The sequence below is a fragment of the Aquarana catesbeiana genome, linkage group LG05, assembly GCF_042186555.1.
Source record: "Aquarana catesbeiana isolate 2022-GZ linkage group LG05, ASM4218655v1, whole genome shotgun sequence".
NCBI classification, from domain to species: Eukaryota; Metazoa; Chordata; class Amphibia; order Anura; family Ranidae; genus Aquarana; species Aquarana catesbeiana.
This window is the reverse complement of record NC_133328.1, coordinates 145,248,662-145,265,998: the sequence shown is the minus strand read 5'-3', so window position 1 is coordinate 145,265,998 and position 17,337 is coordinate 145,248,662. Positions and strand designations below refer to the sequence as shown.

The window sequence follows — 17,337 nt, the reverse complement described above, 5'->3', positions numbered from 1 at the left end:
GGTAAGGGGTATTTTCTGAAAGCAGTATTTTGTGTGCAGGATCATAAGTTGGGCCCCCGCAGCTGAGAAAAAGTGGTTGGGTGTGATTTTCATTGCGCTGAATACTGGCTATGGCTTAAAGGGACACAGAGTGCAGAGGGGTTCAGTAGTAAGTGACGTAAAGGTTCAAGAATAATTTCAACAAAGTTTCCAGAAGCTCAACAGTAATTTCACAAACTGCCACCTGTTTGTGGTTTACCCAATCACAGTGAAAACCCTTCTTTCTGAGATTGGTAGTGGCAACCAAGCGAGTCATCTTCCTCCAGATGGTGGACAGGGCTAGCATGACTGTGATTTTCTTTAGGAGTGGGCAACAGGGGACCGCCACCCCCCAGCAGAACTGCACCCAATCTCTTCCCACTCACAAAAGCTGACGATCGCAGCTACAACAAAGTTAGAGAACCAAACAATGTTTACCATCTTTTACAATGTGTGGGGGCACAGTGCCTTCCCCTTAGTGCAGGGGCGGCGTGGGGAATTCTGAATTGGAATGCATTTGTTTCTCACTGACACTTCCCTGCGCTGCTCTGCTGATGGGGAGGAAGTGGAGTGCCAGCAAAATGGACTTTGTGTGCCGTTTGCGGCACCAGTGCCGGGGGTTGCCTACCCCTGGCATAGACAGTACCCTAAATGGAATGTAATGGACATGGGTAAAAGCGGCATTACAACTAGGAGAGAGCAATGGACAGTGGAATATGCCTGCTTAATGAGAACAGTAAGGCCTCATGCACATGGGCATCAAAATACTTGCATCTGGATGCTTCTGGAGCTAATTTCTAAACGCATTTGAAAGAAGGTGATGCTTTTCTGTGGCAGACATTAGAAATTTAGGATCCTTGTGTGAATGAGTCTAAACAGTACATGTCTGTCTGGGGTAAGCACTAAATGGAGGCAGTTGAACCTGTATGCTTAAACTAAACATTAAATAAAAGGCAGATGGACATGGCTACCTAAAGAAAACAGTTGAACACATCTGCCTCTGACAAGCAATGATGTCACAGAAGTAAGACATTGCTGAGGGCAATGTAGTAGGACATGGTCACTTAGGAAGACGAGGAAGGTAGAAGAACATGTTTGCTTAGTATAAACATTTAACAGAAAATAGAAGACATAGCTGCTCAATGTACTGAATGATAGTAAGGAAGGCTGTAGGATGTGTCTCCTTAAAGCAAGCACTGAACACAAGGCAATAGTACATGACCACTTGAAGCAAGTACCAAACAGAAAAGGGAGCACTTAACAGATTTCTCCTGAGGGAGTTCCCTACAGAATACAATAGATCTAGGTGCCATTCCACATCTCTGTAAGGGGCACAGAATCTGTATTTTATCCCTTATTACAATATGCAATGATTTTTCAGTTTTTAGTCACAGCTGGTATCAGTTATTTAAACTAGAAATATAAATAACGTATGGTACTAAGGAATTAACATATCAAGATAACAAGTTAGGCCTTAAATAAAGGTAACGATCTGTGCCTCTACACAGTTTAATCGAAAGGATTAATTATGAGTGATAATGTTGGTTCTTTTTGTGGCAACCATCCATAAACTCAAAGCAAAACCATGAAAATTCCTGCTGTGAACATATATATACTAATGCTATTAACATGTAGACTTTTTACTTAATCATGATACAATACAGAGATATGAATACAGCCAAAACATTTTAGTACAACTAATTAGAAAAGGTAAAATAAACAGTAATACTCACCAAAATATCCAGACATGCTGCTTTTAGAAGCGTGATCTGATCTGCAATGGTCAAACTGGTAAATCCAGGTAACCTCTTTGCAAATTCCACTATTTTAATAATGCACTTTGTTGCAAGTTCACTAAATTTATCCCAAAGCCCAAGGTCTAGCCGAACACGGTGATCCGCACTGGAGTTCTGCAGAAGCAAGATTTTAAGAGAATTAGCCAAGTGATTTTTTCCTGAAAAGATATATTAAGATATTTACAAAGACGTCATATCTACTTTGAAAAATACACTTGAATCTAATGGTACTCTTCATTATAGGCTTGATCATTATACTGCAATTTACTAGTCTATATCTGAAACAGTTTATGATTGCAGCTGTTATGTAACTACAGCCCATGTCACAATGATGAAACATGGTGGGGTTTGTCATTCCAGGTCAACTCAATAGTTTACTCAACTGAGCTTATTCAACTCAGTTTAACAGCAACTAAACATATACAGTATACCCAGTATATTTTCATCTTTTCACATCAATTTTATTTCTACAGTACATAACACTTAACATGATCAACAAAGATTATTCAATTCTGTTTAATTCTATTATAAAATATAGAACAATAGTCACATACAAACATATATTGATGAGTATTGTGAATCTGAACAATGTACATAGTAATTACAGATATTTTCATAAATCCATACAGTATATGATTACACAAGGTTCTCCATCATCAGAACAAAATACTAACTCTGCACAGCCCCTTCAAGTAAAATTAGAAAAGGCACAAAACACACAGGGTTAAGAATGGGGCAATAACTAGGTCCTGTAATTATTAAGTCAGTCATTTAGTTATGGCACAAAAAGTAACTGCTGTAATGAACAGTACAAATACATACTTTACATTAGGGGTGCTGAAATTAATCGTTGCATCGATGCATCGCGATTCGGGTGTCCCCGATGCGGCATCGATGCATAAAACCCCGAAAATCGATGTTTGGTGACGTCATTAGTAGCCCCGCCCCTCCCGGGAAAGCGCTCGAGAAAATTTTTAAACCGTCTTTATTTTAATAAATATATTACAAAGGATGGTGTGCCCCCGCTGTATGTGCTTTTTTAAAAAACAATGTCACTTCATACCGAACTTCGCCGGTATACGATCATGTGACTCCCGGCCCGCCCCGCCCCTCTCCGCTCTTTTCTTCGCTCTCCGCTTCCGTCTCCTGAGTCCTGACGTCAGCGGGGATTTCTCAGTCCCGCCCGCCTCTCTTCTGATACGATAACTATAGTCAGCGGGCGGGACTGAGAATTCCCCGCTGACATCAGGACTCAGGAGACATGTGAGCGGAGAGGGAAGAGGAGAGCGGAGAGGGGCGGGGCGGCCGGGAGTCACATGATCGTATACCGGCGAAATTTGGTATGAAGTGACATCGTTTTTTAAAAGCACATACAGCGGGGGCACACCATCCTTTGTAATATATTTATTAAAAGAAAGTAATTGGGGGGGGGTCAGTGATGGCTGCGTTTGGCGGGCACAGGTGGCTGCGTTTGGGCACAGGTGGCTGCATTTGGGCACAGGTGGCTGCATTTGGCGGGCACAAGTGGCCGCGTTTGGGCACAAGTGGCTGAGTTTGGGCACAGGTGGCTGCGTTTTGGCACAGGTGGCTGAGTTTGGCGGGCACAAGTGGCTGCGTTTTGGCACAGGTGGCTGAGTTTGGCGGGCACAAGTGGCTGCGTTTTGGCACAGGTGGCTGAGTTTGGCGGGCACAAGTGGCTGCGTTTGGGCACAAGTGGCTGAGTTTGGGCACAGGTGGCTGAGTTTGGGCACAGGTGGCTGAGTTTGGGCACAGGTGGCTGAGTTTGGCGGGCACAAGTGGCTGCGTTTTGGCACAGGTGGCTAAGTTTGGTGGGCACAAGTAGCTGCGTTTGGGCACAAGTGGCTGCGTTTGGGCACAAGTGGCTGAGTTTGGGCACAGGTGGCTGCGTTTTGGCACAGGTGGCTGAGTTTGGCGGGCAAAAGTGGCTGCGTTTTGGCACAGGTGGCTGAGTTTGGCAGGCACAAGTGGCTGCGTTTGGGCACAGTGGCTGCGTTTGGGCACAGTGGCTGCGTTTGGGCACAGGTGGCTGCGTTTGATGGGAACAGGTGGCTGCGTTTGACGGGCACAAGTGGCTGCGTTTGACGGGCACAAGTGGCTGCGTTTGACGGGGGAGGTTCAGTATTTTTCAGTTTGTTTGCACCCCCCAAAAAAATTTTGAGCACCAGCCGCCACTGGTCAGCACAGAGACAGTACAGGGAACTTCACAGGGCTGTTTGTCATCTGTGGATTCTTTCCCTTTTGACCTCCCAGCAGCAGTGTGTGTGAATCTCTGTACCCTGTAGTGCACCGGATTACTGCACTTTTTAGGGAGTGAGGTTATTTTTAATTCAAAGCGGAGTTCCAGTCAATTTTTTGTTTAATAGAAGTCAGCAGCTACAAAAAAAGTGCATGTTCTGACTTTTAATAAAAAGACACTCACCTGTCCCACAATCCAGCGACGTGGCCACCCAAACCCTCCCTTCTCTCCCCCGCCTGTCCACAGCGCTGGCAATACTACTGTGGGCATCCGGCTGTGACAGCTTGCAGCTTCACAGCCGGGTGCGCATGTCTCACTGCGCTGTCCTGCATAGCCGGGCAATCTTTTGGGAACTGTGATGTGTCCCAGAAGATTGCAGGGTGGAAGGGTCACCTAGGCGGCCCAAGCGGAAGTGGGAGCTCGTCGGTAATCGTGATGCATCGTGATGCATCGCGGAATCGAATCGAATCGTTGACCAGATAATCGTAATCGAATCGAATCGTGAGACCAGTGAAGATGCGCAGCCCTACTTTACATACAGAACAACTTAAATATTATAACTGTTGCTACTAATGACTATAGCTTCTACAACCACTATTATTATTGCTGTGGTTATCATTAGCATCAGTGGATAGAAAAGCATTTCCCTTGATAAACTCATATGCTATGTCTACTGCTTTTTTTCATTATGGGACACAATTCATAATCTGAGAACCTGTACATAGAGCAAGACAAATAATACTATTTGCAATATGTATTATTTTGCTAGCATACGATATTGAGTATCAGGTGGCACTGGGCTTCAGAGTTGTCCTGTCACATATACACAGTGAAAGGAGTCATTGAATAATTTTTAGGATCAATTTAATAGGAACAAGTGACATTACTGTCATGGAGCGGATATCTTGGAATCTAAAGCTGAACTTCCGGAATTCAGCCATTTTGCAAAAGGTGCTGGATTACTAGCGGCTAGTTTAAATGAGGTGCATGCCTCTTCGTAAACTTATCTCTTTAACCACTTCCCGACCGCCTCATGCAGATATACTGCAGCAGAAGGGCATGTACAAGCAGATTAACGTACCTGTATGTTGCCCTTTAAGAGGGGGCTTGCAGGCGCGCGTGCCGCCGGGAGCTGCGTGCGCGTGATCGCGGGTCACAGGGACTCGATGTCCACAGGGATAACCGCGATCGTCTCACAGTGAGGAAGAATGGGGAAATGCTAATGTAAACAAGTATTTTCCCGTTCTGCCTAATGACACTGATCACAGCTCCCTGTAATCGGGAGCGGTGATCAGTGCCGTGTCACACACAGCCCCTCCCCCCCACAGTTAGAATCACTCCCTAGGACAAACTTAACCCCTACAGTGCCACCTGGTGGTTAACCCCTTCACTGCCAGTCACATTTACACAGTAATCAATGCATTTTTAATCGCACTGATCGCTGTATAAATGTGAATGGTCCCAAAATAGTGCCAAAAGTGTCTGATCTGTCCGCCATAACGTCGAAGTCACGATAAAAATCGCTGATCGCCGCCATTACTAGTAAAAAAAAAAAATATTAATAAAAATGCCATAAAACTATCCCCTATTTTGTAGACGCTATAACTTTTGCTCAAACCAATCAAACGCTTATTGCGATTTTTTTTTTTTACCAAAAATATGTAGAAGAATATGTATCGGCGTAAACTGAGAAAAAAAAATTATTATTTTTCTTGGGGATATTTATTATAGCAAAAAGTAAAAAACAATGCGTTTTTTTTCGAAATTGTCACTATTTTTTTGTTTATAGCGCAAAAAAACCCAAAAAACGCAGAGGTGATCAAACACCACCAAAAGAAAGCTCTATTTGTGGGAAAAAAAAGGACGTCAATTTTGTTTGAGAGTAATGTCGCATGACGGCGCATTTGTCAGTTAAAGCGACGCAGTGCCGAATCGCAAAAAGTGCTCTGGTCTTTGGCCAGCCAAATGGTCCGGGGCTTACGTGGTTAACTTACAACTGACATTTTTACTAAGAGTCGGGAGCGCAGCTATTGCTATACTTCCGAAGCTCCGGTGCTGGACCTTCTGGTCTCAGCTCCTGCAGCTGCAGAAGTCAGATACAACCACTGTTTCTGCCCAATCACAGAGCGCTTTGTATTAAGTGAACTAATTTACAAAATACAAAAGCTTCTGTGAATTAACAGCAGAGGGGAAGTTGGCTCAGATGCTGTATGTAAGAAGCATGTATACCTGCAGCTCTGTAAAACTGCCATATGTAAATTAAAGAGATAAGTCCACGAGGTGCATCTCATTGGTCTTAACTCATAGTTTGCCAGCACATTTTACAAGGTAACTGCATGCCTGGAGTTCAGCTATAATAAGAAAATCTTTTAAAACATACAACTGACATCTGGAGGGCCACTAAAAACAAACCTGAAATACACATATGGGAAAAATATTACCTGCCTAACTATTTGGAAATCTGTTCAGTAAATCTTGTGACTTCCATATTTGACCTAAACTGCAGCACACTACCTTGATCCCCACTGTGCTGAATGGACAATGCTGGAGCAGCAACACACTAAGGTAGCCCATAGATGACTGGATTTTCTTTTCTTCCCCCATGGGTAGAAGGAAAATAAATTGCTTGATCCCCCCATCAACCCAGGCAGTGTTAATTGGGGAATCTCTCCCACAGCGCTATTATGTTCTGTGGGTGCGGGGAGTGATCCATGTATGGCCAGCTTAACAAGGTCCTCCCTAGCCTTCAATCAGCACATGTGCACTTCAGTGATTTTGATTGGCACAAATCACTCTCTCACTCCCAATTTGAAAAGCAAGGCTGATATTAGGACAAATTCAGGTTTATTAATGAATAAAACACTGCATTAATTGGGATTTTTTATACCTGTCTGGAGTTGAGCTCTAAAGATTTTTAGCTGCAATTTGCTGTTTAGAATTACTTGCAATTCAATAATGAACTATGACTGCCTATAATAACAGATTGATTTGAAAACATTTACAGCAAGAACTAGAAAATATACCCGGTGTGAACTGGAAGATTCACTAGATACATTTCTCATTCATTAATGTTTATTCATACCTACTTCATTATTCAGGCACAAAAATGATCAGTCACTATTAATTCATAGCACCGTTTTATAAAAGCTAATAAGCAGTGCGATCACTAATGCCCCGTACACACGATCGGAATATCGTATGACCGATTGTACGACCGTTCTCACTTAATAGTTGCAAGTAGAAATTGAATAGTTAAATAAAGTCACAAAAATTCTCGTACGACAGACAAAAAATTTGGAAGTGATGTCACGTGTTGTAATGTATTTGTATTGTATTTTCGGACAACAACTATACTGACTAAACGAAAATCGTACGATCTGGAATCGCACGAGGAAAATTTTCGGGTATGTCCGATCGAATAATATCGGACGACCGGTTGTGATCGGCTGTCGAAAGTAGTGTACACACGATCGGAATATCATACGATCCTTCTTTGGATGACCGTTTTCGTACGATATTCGGATCGTGTGTATGGGCCATTAATCTACACTTTACTAGAGCAGAGTGAAGTTTGACTGAGCTACCAGCATTCAAAAAGTGATGATGGCTACCTGAAGTAAATCTAAAGTCAAAACATGTTTTTTTTCAAGTTTTGGATAGAATGTCGTAAAATGTTAAAGTCTCTTCAGGTTTTTAGTTCTGTATGTGGCCAGGAAAGATTTAGTCTCTCTTTTTGCCCTAGTGACCACTGCCATCCCAGAAACTGATGGGAAATCCAACATTATACAGTTGTTATTGGACCAGGAGGTGAGGGTAAATCTTACCTAACCATAATGGAGACACATATTCCTGTCACAACTGTTGAAAAATGTAATAAAAAGGGATATCCCCTTACTTTGGTGAGATTTCCCCTTACATCCGGTTGTGTCTCTGGGACAGGAAGTGAAAGGTGAGCTATTCTATGAGACACAGACAGCAAAAAAAAAAAAGCAATTAAAAAAACTCCATACACTATTAAAAAAAGGTTTTGGCTCAATAATACTTTAAGACCTTTAAACCTTTTTTATTAAATCTGGGGCTTTATCATTGTTCTAATTCCTGGTGATTAGCTGTGCCGCATGCTCTAAATGTGTCCAGTCCAGGCTTTCTTTATTGTGCAAGGCAGACATTTGCACTGCAGGAGAAACTGGACAGTTAACACTCTGGTATAGGAAACATCCATCTATGTGAGTAAGTGTTCTAGATATTGGGCCTATTATGATTATGATGGCACTAGGTATAAACTTGCCTATGTGTAGTTGTAGAGGTCCTGCCGTGTCAAGTTCAGAGCAAGATGGATGCATTGAAACAGCTTCACCAACAATTACTTTCCCCTCCTTACTGCGTATAAAGCTGTCATTTCCATCATATAAAACCCCGGCCATGGCAGCTGATAAAAATCAAAGCTTTGTGATGAGAGTGTGCAGGTTAAGGACTCTTCTGTCACAAGATTTATCAATGCAAAGGAATGGCTTCTGAAATGCTCTTTTTCTAGAGTCGGGGGGTAGCAGGTTAACAGTCGCCTCTGTGCCCGTTAAGACATTCCTCCCAGTAAGTGAGTCTGTACATTCTTCAGATTTATTTTATTTAATCCTGAAAGACCTGGGCAAAATGCAGCCCATCAAGAGGAAATGAGATCAGGGAAGGGAAAGAAAAATCAAGATGTGCAGTCATTTGGGCTGTAATTAAATTTAATAGCCAGTTTATCCAGTCCATAGAAATAGTGCATGGTAAAGAGATACACAATGCAGAGCCTACAGCAGGAAATCATTTGGCAATAGTTTATCCATCTGGAAAAAAGACATTGCATGAAACCAGCAAGTGTGAACAAAATATTCATCAGTATTATATGAGATTACTTTATCATGCCATTGAGTTTGACACATATTCTATTACACATAATGCACAGTGTCCCACACAAAATGCAAATGTAATAACCATACCTAGAAGAGAGATGGAAAAGGGAAAACGTCTATATTCCAGATAATCTGTTGTTGTAATGCAGTGTCTAATTCCAGCACATTAAGAAATATAACATATATGCTTCTGCTTATTTTAGAAAAGCCCGCTGTGGCTTGTGACACTTTAGTAGGTGCTATTGTCACAGAGAAGCTAGATGCCGTAATGGAAAGTCTTTTTGCATATATTACTGATGTATGGGTCTAGGCAGAGTAATTCAGCTTGTAGAGACATTATTATTTTGCATGGTATTACTTGACAGAGAATGTAAATACACCTCATTTCTATTAGATGGTTATTGCATCTACTTTCGCTAACCCGTGTGTTGCCAGAAAAACAGCATAACAGAAATTCTGACAGAAATACATTTACTTATTTGGATGTTAGAATGGTTTAAGCAATGTGGCCTAGAGGAGATCAGAAGTAGCAGTTCTTGGACCTTTCTCATTAGGCTTTTTCATGTTCTGTATATGAAGTCTATAGATCACAGATACGAAGGTCAATTAAGTCCTTCAGTGAAATTATAATATATCAATAGTCTGTTGCTAGTGGAAAGGATTTTCACCTTAATGTAAAAAAAAATTGGGAACTATTCATACCCATTAATCATATCTGGCAAGAAGGGTCCACCCCTGAAGAACTCCTGCGATTTTGCTTGGAACACTTTCTACAGCTGAGAAAATGAAACACAACTTCTAAACAAACGTATCTGGATTTGAATTTAATAAGAATATCCCAAAAATCTTCCTTTTAAATCATTACTAGGATAACCCAATCATGTCCCAATGCTGGCTGTGCCTGCCTGCCATTTTTCCTATTCTACCGCCCATCAGACCCACTGCACAAAGTCTAGAGGGGTGCTCTGAAACACCTCCTTACCTCTGTAATCGAGGTAGGCTAGGAGGTGGGTGGAGACATGAGCTGGCAGCTGAATGTTTCCACTCCAACCCCTCCTGGCGCGTAATGAGATTGTGCAAGCTGAGCCTTTGGAAGGGGTTGTAAAAGTGACATATTTAAAATGGCTGCTTGGTACTGAACTCTGGAGGGGATTGTGGGGGCACTAGGCACCTGTGGCAGATTTAAAATGACATTCTGCAGCTAAGAAAGCTCTGATGCTGGCTGCTTGTACATTGCTTGATTGTGGGGAGACCAAGTTTGGTCGCTGAACCTGAGATGAGCTGAGACTGTGCCCTTTGAGTGTCAGTTGTAAACACACACTGACTACTCTTCCCCCCATCTCACCCCCCCCCCCCCACACACACACACTTTTATGGGGGAACTCATGGTTTATCTCATGTATGTAGATTCAAATTTAATATCTGTAACAGAGTGATTGCTTTATAATAAAATTGGATGTCTGGCACACCCAACCATCCCATATCTTTGAATCCCAGCAATATGGAGAAAACAATCCTTATTCTCTGTCCCGTTCATACAAACGCCAATGAGCATCCCTGTTGTGTACCATTTTTAAAGAGAAAAGAGTCTGAGAAGTGTTAATGACTTCCATCCTTGCGGAGGGGCAACTATACAGTGTGCTGATTCAGTGGAAGCATCTTATCTCCATAACCTAGGTGCTGCAGGATTTGGCCTTAAAAACTCAGTTAATCCTATTGAATGCTTTTTTAGCATCTGTAGGTAGAATTAAGATGCGGGGGGTGGGGGTGGGGGGTTATATGCCTGCACCCAGTGAATAATAGAGAGTGCCCACTGAGTACAGCCCTGGCCTCCCTTTGCAGGATAAAACCCACTTGGTCCCATTGTACCGGTTTTGTTAATTATGGTTTAATTCAGACTGTTTAGCAAACATCTTTCTATCCCTGTTCAAAAGAAATATAAGCCTATAGTTTTGACATTTGGTGGCATTCTTTCCCTTCTTTAGAAGAAGTTTATTATGATCCAAAAGGGCTTATAGGGCTCTGGTGAAGGCATGCAGGCCCATACTTTTTCCCATCATTTCAAAGTTCTAGTAATCTCCTTTACTGTGATTGCCTATTTTAGGGAATGCACAATTTGCTTGGTCATCCTGGGGTATATCACTTCCCCCAAATAATCCCTAATCTTAAATCTGCTCTTTTCTCTCACCTCAGGAGTTTTTTCCTTTCTAATTTTATATACCTCCTGATAATAGTCACAAAATTGCCTGGCTATCCGAAAAATTATCAAAAGCTGATCCCCTGAGCATGTGGTTAATTGTTAATGTAGTTTATCTACCCATTTTAAGGGCTTTTGCAAGCAACTACTGTGTGTGTGTATTCCCATGTTCATTAAACCTTTTGGGCCATAAAGTTTCCTGTTTGTCTGTTGATCCAACTATGTTCTCAGTTGCTTACGTAGTTGAATCAACTACTGAGTCTCTAGTCCACCTCCTCTTCTCTTGTGTTTGTGTTCCACTTCTTCTAAGATTGAATTCATTTAAGGATGTGGGCCTGCATCTCCTTCTTAAGCCTTGATCCTCTCCCTCGGGCCATTCATTTGCCTCTAATGACAGCCTTATGAATATCCCAGATAGCCCTCTTTGACACCTCCTCTGAGATGTTTTATAAGCCTGTAGGGTCTGACATACTTGAGCCTCCACCCCTACATCATCTAGAAGATTTTCATTTAATCTTCATGTCCACTCCCTTGAACATTCTTCTGCAAACTCCAGGTGTATGGAGACCGGTGCATGGTCCCAAAAAGTAATTGAGTGAATTATCTCAAGTGAATTAAGTGTATGATCTAGCAACATCAAATCAATTCTACAGTAGGGCTGGGGGACTGTTTAACATTATGCAAAATCTTTCTCAAATGCATGTCATGGTCTAGTCTGCAGTTTTCTGTTTGTGAATTCTTACCTCTTTGCTGCAGTGGTTCTGCTATATCTGTGATACTATACACATTATGTTGTTGGTTTCTCTGTTCACCTGTGGGTGTCATCTGCTCTACTGTGGATCTATATCCTTTTCCTTTCTATAACTTCCTGGCCCACCTTCCAGTCTGCTTCCCTATATATAGACATGCTCAGTGCTGCCCGGGTTGCCTAAGCAACTTCCTAGTTCTCTGAGTTCCTGTTTGCTTGTATTACCTGTGTTCAGTGTCTGACCTCCCGTATACCGACCCCTGGCTTTGTCCACTGCTTGTGCTTGTATGTTGCTCGCCCTGACCTCGGCTTGTTTCCTGTATCTTCTTCTGTTTCCTGCCTTTGTACTCTGCGCACGTGAGTGGTCTTGCATCCTCAGCTGCATGCACCTGGGAGCTGCGACCTGTTTCAACTTGTTGCAAGTCCATTCCCACCATTAGGGGCCCAGGTGAAGTATCAGGGTGGGGCTTAGACCCAAGCCCTGGGGAACCCTGAGTTGGACTTCTATAAGGGATAGCTACCACTAAAACCTGACAAAGCATGTAGATTTCTCCAACAGTCATAACCTCTGCAGGAAATTTATAAAGTGTTTCAAAGCTTCAGCTGACATAGCAGACTTCCCAAAAGAGGTATCGAGTACAGGATCCAGGCTCGCATTGAAATGCCCTCCCACTGACAGTACATCCTCTGTGAACTTAAGCAAATCATGAAATACCTCATCCAGCATGGTGAGCTGCTTTTTATAAGTCAACCATGGCAAAGGCGACCTTCTACTACTGAAGGGTTCCTTTGACCATTATATATTGCCTGTCTGGGTTGAACTTTTGTGCCATGGGCTCGAAAGGGCAGAAACGATGTACAGCTTTAGCTCGTCCTTTGTTCTTCAGGTTGAAGAATTCCCTACAAACCACTGATTGTATAGATAGCAAGGTAAGTTCAGCTAGGACATTACAGTAAATTGGGTTTTCCTGTGTTGCTCTGGCCACTGCCCATTTAAACTATTCCATGGGGCTTTCCCAGTTCCCATGCAGCTCATATCTCACTTGACCATTAACTGGAACATGATTGGCTGGCCAAACTTTAGTCCCACACACCAGATGCAGGTGAGGACTCTGACTGCCCAGCATTGGGCTCAGGGACAGGGCTGAGGGAAGGCGGCTGTGTGTGCTGTTGGACAGCTGTCTGCTGAGAAAGCTTCCAGGGGCACATGACAGGAACTATAAGAGACTACAGGAGAGAGAGAGATGGGCACATTCTGTTGCTCTGTAGAGGTGCTGAAATAATTGCTGCGTATTGCTGCCCCAGAGAGAGACTGGCCACTGTAAGTACTGTGCTGCTGTGTTAAATGGTTCTGCTTCCACTGCTGGGGGAGTGAGCCTGCAAGACACATGCTGTTGTGGGGAGACAGACTATCTGCTGCCTGGAGAAAGCTAAAGATGACTTTGCTGTGGAGACCCATGTGATTGCAATACTGCATTTGGGGTGACTGTTCCTGAGAGCCTAAGGCCACGTGTGCTGTTCCTGTGTTACTGCTGCAGAGTGAGTGGCTGCTGCTGCACTCTTCCGAAACTGTGTCACTGAATGGGAATGTTGAAGTATCCGGCAGTTCCAGTTTCTTTGTTGTTTCAGTATTCTGTTACCTAAATCTATCCAGGGACTTTGTTCCACTTTACCACCACTCTGGGGGTAGAGTGATCTAGGGCTGGGCGGTGAACAGGAGGACATTATCACAGTTCCAGTTTGGTGACAGGCCTATTGGCCACCATAGTGTGTTACTGTTGACATCCATGATCTGCAAGGAGTTGTGCCAAGAGGGGACTGTGTTTTTCCTTATACATTGGATTATTACCCAGTTGGAAAAGAGTGCTCTGTCAAGAAGAAAGGGCCCAAACACAAAAAAGGACTGAGTTGTTAGCCAACTTGCCATTGGTTAGGCAGAGCATATTTACAGTATTTAGGCTGCGCTGCTGTTAATATTTCTATTGGCATTGTCACTGACATTTCACCCTAGTGATACTTTACAGTGTCAAGGTTAATGCCATTCTCTTACATTGGCCTGGTGCATTAAGGTTGGAGGGGAATGAACATTATTAGAGTACCCTAAATTGTGGTCTATGATACCTAATCTGTATCACCTTAAAACGGTTGTTTAACCCAACTTCCTTTACATGGCTTTGCCTTTGTTAATAAAGCCCCAACTGTTTCCATGTGTGTCGGTATCATTCAGGTCAAGGTACAGGTTGAGTTATCACAGGAACAGGATAGGAGTACCCAAACATATCCAGTGGCTCCCACAGGCGTAGCACTACACTGGTAAATTTAACATCTGAGGTTTAAAATGCGCTGATCTCAGACTCTATTGTCCTTTTTAGGAGAACAGGGCCCTTTTACATTAGCACAGATATTTTAGTTTTCCTTTAAGCATTAAATGAGGAGCCCAGAATCTCTGAGAACACAGACCCCCCTGAATGGTACACCAAAACAATAACACCACCACAAGAGCTGTGACCCACCACAGGGGTGTGTCTCCAAGGACAAGTAATCTCCCCCAGAATTTGAGAGTGAATCTAATGGGGGTAAGTGAGCAACCAGAAACGTGTCTAGAATCCCCCGAAGGTTGAAGCTTACGATACCATCATTAACAGTAAATATCTGAACCATGGGTGGAAGTATTCACGTGCTGCTAGCCAGGGGAAAGCAGTGGACCTAATCCACAATCTGGACCATGTGTATTAGGTATATTATCTCGCCAGCGGCCTGCAAACACTGGCACAGCAATGTATTCACATGAGTTTGGCTCCCTCTAGTGTCCTTTTAATGCTGTTAGGACTTTTTTCTAATTCTTGAGAAGCAGCACTGCAAAGCATTGTGGGCGATGTAGTCTGGAAGTGACTCTGTTAGCTGGATCAGTCCTGAACTACAATACAGACAATGCAAAGCGCTCAGCACTGCAGGCTGGGAGCAGTAATAAAAGGACCAGTGCGGCCATGTTTCAGTCTCTCTGGACGCCATTCAATACTTGCCAGCAGGAGGTCTGTTTGTGTGACCAGAAGACTGCAGCCTGTACAGCGAGGAGCAGGATCGCCAGCCTCTGAGGGACTTCAGAGTACAGCCCTGCCAGCTCAGCAAGTGGATCGGTGTGCAGTGACAGGACATCTGAAAGTTTCCTGCATCTCAGCCATGCGGAGGAGCGGTACAGCGCCGTGGTGCCATCTTTTCATCAGACGGAGACATCAGGAGGGGAGTACAGACGGAGCCTCACAGCCTCTGAGTCTATTGTGGTGAGAGGGCACCTGCCCATTTCAGTAAAGTGCACTGTTTGATGAGTGAGTTACCTACAGGCTGCTGGTGAGACTTGTAGTTCCACGGAAGTGATTCTGCTTATTCACAGGCCACATTCAGCTGAACTCTGGGGTTTGTCATTCCCTTTGCTGTAAAGTTAGTAATGTATTACACTCACACATAAGGAGGAAGTTATAAGTGCCATATTTCTTCAGTCAAACAGTTATCAACGCACCATTTATTCTACAGTTCGCTTTCTCTTCTTTTGCCCTGTTGGATTACAAATACTGCAGTTTAAAACTATAAGCTAGCTGAAGATAACTGAAGCCAAGGAACTTTCATCTTCTTTTGCAAAGCATCACGGTTTTATTTTGTAGGTTCCACATTGAATTACAACCTAGGGGGAGTCTAGGTACAGATTAAATATTGCATTGTATTATTGAATGTAAATAATATTACACTGCAGTTTTGGTGTGTGTATTGAGGCTTCAGTGGGGAGGTGTTTAATATAGGTTTTGGAGTATATTGAGCACTTGTCCCATTGTACCCCTGTCTACATATACTCCTTACAGTGATTATTGAAGCCACTGTTTCCACATCTATACTGATCATTATCAACTGTCATTTATTGTTTATGTTTAATTACACTGTTCATTGTGTTTGATATTCAATCTAGTAAACATTCTGAATGGTTCAGTGACATTGTGGATATTGTGTGAGATTCTCATTGATAACATCTTATTACAGCATGGAACCCAAGGTGTCAGAGGTAAGAGAGTATCTGCAGAGTCGGGGTAGCCAGTGGGGTATAGAGTCAATCAGCAGCCCTCATGGGGATACTGCTACACTTCCTTGTCTGAATAGTTGTGCAGTTTACATATACTGTTGCAGAGTTTAGTAATATCACCCTTTTTAGGGACCAGGGCTCCAGGGGCACTGTCAAATGCAATAGGGCATTTGATGTGTCCCCCGAAATAGATTTCAAGATGACACTAAGTGTGGGCTTTAAATCCCTTTTTTTCAGTGGCTTTCAGGAGTCTGTTGGTTCTAATGTTAGAGTAGCAGATTCTATTTTAAACAGCATAAAGATGCAGTAAAAGTTCTGCAATTTTGTGTTCCTGCCTGTTTGTTTTATCCTTAAAGGCTTGAAGAGAATACAGTAACCTCACATTTAGTTTGAAGGACAAAAACTCTCTTTCATATACTGTTTATTGTCTCAACCTAAGGCCTCTATAGGATCAATATTTGCACTGCTTTGGGATTTGGGGTACCCTATGGAGGAATTGAGCGGTGATCTGCTGTGTGAACAGTGGGGTGAAGTAAGACTCACTGCTCCCAGATAGTAATAAAGATATTGCTCTCTGCCTATTGTGTCTATTGGCTTCTCCTGATTCCCAGGCCTGCGTGGCTGGTGCTATTATCTTCAAAGTTCACCCCATGAATGAGATTCATGCTCAGAAAAGAGCGTCTTAATGGCCCCTTTCTGACTTTTGGGCATCTCCTGCGAAGCGGCAAGTTTTCCCTCAGTCCCAAGCAAGTCTGAACTGAACTGTCCACAAAATGTGGCTTCATACTCCAATGGCCAGACCACACCCTTGATTGCCAGTTCTTAAGTCTGTTTCCATTCACAGAGGTAAACATATAAGAGCTAACTGATCAAGTGCTAAAATTATATTTAGTGCTAATGTTTTAGTTGCTATCTAAAATTTCAAGACAGGTCATCTTGAATCCTGCCCCAGTGCACACAAGAATATAGCTGTGATGCCAAAGTGGGCTTGGCTTGATGGTCTTCATTTTGTCTTTTATTTCTTTTTAATGTGGCAGTTCACATAAATGTCATAAAAACTCTCTCCAACAAGCCTGCTACTTACATCATCTTAGTGTTCTGCTAGGACTATATTAAATTAATTTGACATTAAAATTCAGTGAATAGCCTTTGGTAAATAAAAGTGCTTACATCCACAGAACACAACAGTTACATTTTCGCAAACAACAAGCCACTGCTGGTCTGGCACTGAGAGGTATGGTGCCAGACTCCCAAAAATGAATGTACTTTCAAAACTGTTCAAGTAATTTAAAGCTAAACTCCTGATAAACAGCTAAGTACTTCATATAAGGGAGCTATTGGATGTACCAAATAATTT

At 42.8% G+C, this 17,337-nt stretch overlaps 1 protein-coding gene across 10 annotated transcripts in view; it reads right to left on the bottom strand.

The window, feature by feature from the left end:
• RARB (retinoic acid receptor beta) overlaps positions 1 to 17,337 on the bottom strand; it is a 1,235,115-nt gene that overhangs the window by 76,726 nt on the left and 1,141,052 nt on the right. For all 10 annotated transcript variants that reach the window (XM_073630253.1, XM_073630251.1, XM_073630250.1 and 7 more), the window contains one exon: positions 1,752 to 1,928. In XM_073630253.1, coding sequence (XP_073486354.1) covers positions 1,752 to 1,928 — 177 coding nt within the window. The remainder of the gene's footprint in view (positions 1 to 1,751; positions 1,929 to 17,337) is intronic.